Below are 7737 nucleotides of genomic sequence, written 5' to 3' on the forward strand. Positions count from 1 at the left end.
TGTGCTTGCCAGAGAGACAGAGAGAGACATAGAGACAGAAAGCGAGAAATCACCCCCCAGGGGGGATGGTCACGCCGCAATCCCTTCTCCTCCATTCTCTTCTCAGGATCTTGGGCACGCACGCACATGCGCCCGGCGTGAGTTTTAAGCCACCCCGTCCGAGACATGAACCGCGGTCGACTACGTGGGAGTCCAGCGACATAGCCATTACGCTAACTGCTGGTTCCCAGATTCAGTAGATATTGAGGAATATATTAACCCTAATAGTATTTGGATGTTTGGCTAAAGTTCCATTAGATCCATCCTGAAATCACTAGTTCTCAGGAGCCGTGAGGAATCTTCATCTGAAGATCTGCCTCTTGTCTCTCCTGCCACTCAGGTTTGTGGGCTGGAGGCTGAATTATCAGTAGGAAATCTTCATTTCTCTTTTACCCTGAAGTCACTAGTTCTCAGGAGCCATGAAAAATCTTCGTCTGAGCCTTTCATTCTTATGAAGGTATAAACATTGGGGCAACTAACTGCATGGTGGTTAGGGATGCTGGATCCCACATGATAAACCATGTAGTTCGGTCCTAGACTCAGTGAGCACACACGTGTGTGTTCATGCCCAAAATTCTGAATGAAGGGAGAAATGAAGAAGGGATTGTGATGAGAGCTTTACCCATGTGAGGTGCTTTTTTACTTTCTTTCACGGGAAAGTGTATCAAGGAGTTTTATCTAGGGAATTTCAGTAATGGAATTCCATTCTATCTGGCATTTCTGGATATAGTTCATCATAGTGCTGTTTCTTACGAAGTGTTAATGAACTGACTCATCTGGAATGGCCAACTTTGAAAAATATTTTCCTCTTTTGCATTAATTCTGCAATCTACATAGAGACTAACAATATTAGCTTCCTTCTGGGATTATATTTTCATTTTCTTTTGATTTCAACCCTCTCCAGCTTTTCACTTTTGATTACTTTGTAATTTTAAACTAGAATTACTTATAAAAAATTGTAAATACTTCATGGTAGCCTGTGTCAGATCCCATTACTATAACCTAGCTCAGATTTAACTGGAGATTCAGTTAAACTGAAATCTTTTCAAAGGTAATTCACATCTCAATATATTTCTGTTGATGATATTCCTGTTTTTTTTAAAATTTGGAATCAATTTTTCCCATACTCAAGTTATTTATTTATTTATTTATAGAATTTATTTATTTTTAAACGTCTTGCCATAGGGTGCATGTATTCGCTGGAGAGAGACAGAGAGAGACAGTAAGAGGGAAACCGCCTAGGGGGCATGGCCATGGCACAATCCCTTTTCCTCCATTCTCCTTCTGGGATTTTGGGCACACATGCACACACACCTGGTGTGAGTTTCAAACCACTGGCTCCGCTACTTGTTCTGTGGTTGGCCACGTGGGAGTCCAGCACCTTAACCGCTACACCACTGCTGGCCCCAATACTCAAGTTATTAATATTTATTTCGCTACAGCTTTTAATGTTAAAAGATAAAATATAACATTCAATTGCAATTAAAATTTTATAATCATATGAATTTTCCTATTATTTTTCTGCTTCTCCATATAATTTAGCATATATCATTTTTGAGAATGAGACTATTATGTGTTCATATACATATAAAGCTAGTGAGGTCAGTGGAGGCCATTTTGGTATTTGTAGTGAGTCTAGTTGTGCAAAAGAGGTGTGAGCAAATGAACTGAGAAAGCTTTGGGAGAGAAAAAACTCAACATTTAGAACTGGATACATTTAAATTGGCACTGCTTGTTATTTCTCAGAGAAAAATATGATACAGTGAAAATTAAATAGGTTCTGATGTGTTAATCTAGAAATTTATGTCATTTTTTCAATAGAAAACATCCTTCTGGGGCCAGCTGGTGTCATTATACCTAAGGTGACTAGATCCCACATAGCTGACTGCACTGATAGAAGTCCAGACGTGGTGGCTTGAAAAACACACTAGAGGGACCAGCAGTTGGCATATACGTGTGTGCCCCAAATCCTGTCAGCATGAATAAGTGGAGGAGAGGAGACTGCGACCATGCCTTATGGGGGGGGGAGGTATTTTCTCCCTCTCTCTCTCTCTTTCTCTGGAGAGCACACATGCCCTCTGACAATTTTATTTTTCTTCAATTTGCTGAGAAGAGACAAGAATAAGAATAGTACATAGAACATTTGGGCGTATTTTGCTCAGATGCACCTGGTGTAAATTTGTGCATATTTTGCTCATATGCACCTTTTATCCCATTGCTTTGTCATTTGCTGATATGTTCTCCCCTTTTTTAAAATTCTAGGCCATCTGAGGGTAAGTTGCATCTCTCACAGTGTGTTTGCTCTTATACCCCAGTGTGGAGTTCCTAAGAATAGGAATATTTCATTAACAATTTTTGGCATAATTATTAGCCTTGTGTATGTTTAACATCGATGTAGTACATTTATGTAATCTGGCATCTATATTTCAGTTTTGTCAACAGACCCAAAATGTCCCTTATAAAAGCATTTTTTTCTCCTCTAGTACAGGAGCCAGTCTAGGATTATGTAACACATTTAGTTGTCATGTTTCTTTAGTTTTCTTTAATCTAGAACATTTTATAGCCATCTTTTATCTTTATGACACTAACACTTTTAAAGAGTCCTTTTTTAAAAACATATTCATCTAAGTTTTTTTGGCTGTTTCCTCATGGTTAGATTCAAGATGTGCCTTTTTTTGGCTGGAATAATATATCAGTGTAATGTACCTTTCTCAGACCATCACATCTGGAGGCACATGTACATCCAATAATTCTGAGCAGAGAAAAGATACTAAGCAGAATTTATAACCTAAAAATATGTGCATACTATATTATTTATTTTCATTTCTGAAGAAATCAAGTCATGGGCAATTCTAAAAAAGAGCTTATTTTCCCTTAGTCAGTTTTGAAAGAAGTATGGTTAAATTATATTTGACGATGATGAGTTGATTTGCTCTCATCTTGTAATTTACTTGTAATTTCAAAGCAAGGCAGATGCCGCACACACACACAAAAGGGGTGAGAGAGAGCGAGCGAGCAAGAGAGCTGTATTTTTGTGAAATCTACATGATTTGAAGCTCTAGAAACAAGCAGTCTAAATGTGTCCATATGAAAGATAGAAGAGTGACATATTTTGGAATACTCATGTTATTGGTATGAGGTTAAGTTACATAGTACCATGAGGCTCACAGAACTGATCTTGTAAAAACTCTAAACACACTAATGGCTGGGCTTAAAGCTTATCATATTTCTTTTTTTTTTTTTAATATTTTTATTTAACTTTATTTATTTATTTATTTATCTTAATTTGACCAGAGAAGGGGAAAGAGAGAAAGAGAAAGAGAGAGAGAGAAAGCAAGCCACCAGGTCCGGGACTCAAACTGCAGTCACCATGTGGGAGTCCAGCACCCTTAACCACCATGCCAAAGCTTATCATATTTCAACATATTATTTTCGTGCAGTGGGAATAGTGATTATTTAAAAACAATATTCACAGATTTGGTGAGAGCACCAAAAATTTTGCTATTTTCCAGTGTATTCCTACATGGAAAATTACAAGAATTTTTGTGTCTTAAGTAGATCTGGGAGAACTTTAGAAAGAGTTTGGGCTTCCATAAAGCATATTAATTTGTTGAAAAATGGCTGGGCTTTGTTTCTTGGGGAAGAACACTTAGTATGCTGATGAACAATGCTATTGTTCTCAAATTAATGGAAAAAATTTCCATATTTTGCCTGAATTTAAGATTCTGGGAGCAGAATCAGGGAGGGAGCTGATTAGCAGAGGAGGGTGCTACAGTTTTGTAAGGGGTATTGTATTCCTTTGATATATTGCTAGAAATGTTGGGAAGTGTAACAGGCTGCGTACTTCAGCACTTTTTGGGAAGCTTTTTTGTTTTCCATCCCTTTCTGTTTTTGCCTCATTCTAAACATATTAGATATGGTGATATATTAGAAATTTTAGAAATAGTCAAATAAATTAAGAGTCATGGTCCTTAACCCCCTTCCCCAAATATCTGTCTTGAGTACTTATTACAGCTTTTAAAATTTTAAATTGTTTATGTATTTTATATATGTATAGGCTTCTAGGGGAGAGGCTTGTTGAAAGGCAAACCAGTACCTATGTTCCCCTAAGAAAGAGCTCTAGGTTGGTCTATCAAGGTGCAGGGACCATTCTTAGTACAATGAGCTTGTCCTCTTGGGATAATCTTGGGCAAGTCCTGAGCTATTCATTCAAGCTCAGGGATAACTGAGGATTCTGCTGCTCAGTTAGAACTAACGTATCCATAGTGACGCCTTGGGGACATTGTGGGGTTTGATACCTCCAGGCTCTTTTGATGGTACCAAAATTGTTGGCATCCATCTTGTGCCCTTTGCTCTCATTTTCTTTCCTTGGGGCTGGGGACACCCAGAATTCCTCCCAACTCCCAGTTTTGGTCTTGTCCGCTGGGCAGATTATTCCAGACATAGAAATTAATCCATCTATTGTATGTGCGCACACTCTCCTCTCATCTTTTTTGCCTTTGCCCCAACGTCAACTCTTCCTCCTCTTTCCTTTGCAGACTGTTTTTTCCCTGTTGTTTCTCAAAGCTGTTACCTTTTACTCACTTGCAAGCACTTTCAGCGGTGTGTTCTTACTGTAATGTAGCTATGCAAGAGAGAGAAAAAAATAAAACACCACTGTCAAGGTCCTCCTTTTAACCTCCAAGAAACACAGTATTCCCGAGGACACTTCAACCCCCTTGAAGCTTGACTCAGGCTGATATTTCCAATTTATAGCATTTTAATGGTCCTGACATTGCAGAAGCTTACTTCATCCATCTTTAATACAAATTATATTTCTGTCACCAGAAACTGATGTTGACAAATGTGCATAAGCGAGTGGCTGGAGGTCCCATGAGGTCTAGCTGATTTATTTCCATACTTACTTCTAAGTATTTGAAATATCTAAAAATAATTCCACCGCTCTCTGTTGCCTTCTCCCTAAAAAGTAACTTTATTTTACTTTATCTTATAACAAAACAGAGAGGAGATTTCATGGTCTAAACACTTGGTGCCATACAGCAGAAACGAGAAACCCAGGGTGGTGGTCTGCTTAGCATCCTCATGCGTGCTTTTTCTTTTCTATGCAGGCTGGATACATGTCTGGGATGCTGGTGCCTGTAGGGGTTGGGATAGCTGGAGCCTTGTTCATCTTGGGAGCGCTCTACAGCATTAAGGTTATGAATCGCAGAAGGAGAAATGGCTTCAAAAGGCATAAAAGAAAGGTATGGAACCAAGAAAAACAAAACCTAGTCAGTTTCAGAATATTTTTCCCTTATCTAATTTGTTTAATAAAGCACACGGGCCTTACTGATGCTTGGAGAGTATTGACATGCCCAGTGGTTTGGATTAGCTGCTGCAGCTGCTGCCTCAGCTTCATTTGTTAGTGTGTCTTTTAAAGCAGGCCTGTTTCTCAGCTTTGCTTTGCTGCAGAAAGTTTAACACTTTTCTTCTTTTTTTATTCTAGCAGAGAGAATTCAACAGTATGCAAGATCGAGTCATGCTCTTAGCTGACAGCTCTGAAGATGAATTTTGAGTTGGACTGAGGGATTTAATTGGGGTATTCAATGATGTTATTATTTTATTTTTTATTTTGGGGCAAAAAAGAAAAATGAACAACATCCTGCTACATTGCTGCTAACAGACCATCAGTCCTAGTTTCTGCTTGGTAGGTAGATTATTTTTTGTACTGAGCAGAAAAGGCATGCTGTATACTAAATGTAACATGCAATGTTTGGTTTTATTTTGTAGTGAAGTTCTCACAGCCATGGGCTACAATACATAAATATGCAGCATTCATGTTGTTCAGTAGGAGTTCCTAGGTTAGGTAGAGTAAAATATTTGTGTTTTTTCCACAGTGTCTTTTCCTTGGTTTGAATTACCTGTATTAAGTATAATGATTGTTGCCACCAAGGTATGCTCGACTTTGAAATAGAAATCATAACAAAGCATAACTTTCCATGATTGTACTCTACCTACTTGAAACTACAGGCTTGTGCAAGGCCATAGTACACACTGCATTTGTATCAAGACTAGCAGGAACTTGGACTGCAATCTTTTTCATCAAGATCTCTAATTCTATGTAGATTTGTTTGTATCTTGTATTATGTACTTCAGTATCCTAGTTTTATTTTTCACCTCTCGTCTTAGTCTCATTCTAGCAAAGAAGAAAACACACCAGAAATAATACATTAAAATGACTCTTAATCTTTCATATATGCTTGCTTTTTTAAATGGTGTGATTGAACCCAACAGGCCTATCTAGAGAGTCTTACATTAAGAGAGATATTTCTTGTGTACTGTCTGACTTTGCCAAGAAGAAATGAGGAAGAAATCAAGAACATGAGGTTTTGCTGAGTTTCCAGGGTATTTATTTCTGCTGTTTGGTTTTGTGTTTGTGGCCACTACTGTGGACAGTTTAGTGCATTGCTTTCCCACAGTTTTAATCTTGGCCTTGGAAGGAATGCTCTACCATCAGTCTTTATATGGTTTTACTGGAAAAACAAACAAGCAAACAAACAAAAAAACAACCCAGGTATTCTGGTTTTTTTTTTTTTTAAGCAGGTCTGGTTGCCAGAACCCTGATGTACAATGGAACGTGTGGGAAACCAGTGTCTCTCAGGGCATCCCTCTATGGGAATGTAAGGCTATGGTAGGTCATTTCTCATCTCCCCTATATCATATAGGGCATTCAAATACTGTATTTGAATCTGGGCATGTGGCATTTGTGGTTAGTTGAGTTTAGGGGTAGCGGCTGGGTTCATTTCCATGGAAGAATAAAGGTTCCTAGTAATACTGCCACTAAGGAGAACTTGCTCTCACTTATGATAGCCTGTTCTACTGTGTTTAAGACTAGTCACAGAGCTATTCTTCATACCTATTGTGTGAGGTAGGACATTTATTTCTATTCTTCCTTTTGACTGAAGATTTTACTGAAGCAAGAAAGTAAAGTTATTATCCAAAGTTACACCCAGGGAGAATCAGCATGAGAGCCTACTTAGACTCAAAATCATGCTCCCCATCTTCAGTTCAGTGTCATTTGCACATACTTTGGGAAATGTGGTGCCATTTTAGAGTCTTTTTTTTATTTTATTTTTTTAACCAAGGTTCTAAGAAAATAGCAGTTTGGTCATGGAAGGTTTGGTGTGAGTCGTTTTGTCTGTAAATGAATGATGCCTTACTTATTTCTCTCTCACACAATTATTTCCTCTCCTTTCTCATCTCTTTCCTCCATAATCACATACATTTAAGCATCATCTCTAGGCTACTTAGAGAAACCTTTCTAAAATCCATTATTGAATGATGGCTGACTCATGAGAATTTCTTAGATAATTTCAACTTTTGGCCAAGGAATATAAGCAAATGTGTGCAACTGATCAAGAGAAATGAAAAGCTCTGTGTAGTTAAATAGGAGCTAGCAATTGGCAAAGAAGCTCAAGGTCAGATTTTAAAAATAGAATTCAGAACCATGACACTCATGAATAATTTGTTATTTCACAAGTGGAAACATCCTAATATTGCAAAAGGGATGTTTTCATTTTCTCAGAGCAGCCCCTTAATATAAATTAAGGGTGAGTGAGCATGATGTGGCCTTACTGACTTCATATTCTTGATAAAGTGTTTATGGAGAACATGTAATAGGCTACTTAATTCATTAGTATCACACATGGTGACACTAAT

General features: G+C 37.9%; 1 protein-coding gene across 1 annotated transcript in view; it reads left to right on the forward strand.

The window, feature by feature from the left end:
- Positions 1 to 6269, forward strand: part of ARMH4 (armadillo like helical domain containing 4) — a 136029-nt gene extending 129760 nt beyond the window's left edge. The window contains exons 6-7 of the mRNA XM_027770429.1: positions 5148 to 5282; positions 5525 to 6269. Coding sequence (XP_027626230.1) covers positions 5148 to 5282; positions 5525 to 5593 — 204 coding nt within the window. The 3' untranslated portion in view covers positions 5594 to 6269. The remainder of the gene's footprint in view (positions 1 to 5147; positions 5283 to 5524) is intronic.
- Positions 6270 to 7737: the final 1468 nt, after the last annotated feature.

Source organism: Tupaia chinensis, unplaced genomic scaffold, assembly GCF_000334495.1.
Source record: "Tupaia chinensis unplaced genomic scaffold, TupChi_1.0 Scaffold000133_1, whole genome shotgun sequence".
Lineage (NCBI taxonomy): Eukaryota > Metazoa > Chordata > Mammalia > Scandentia > Tupaiidae > Tupaia > Tupaia belangeri.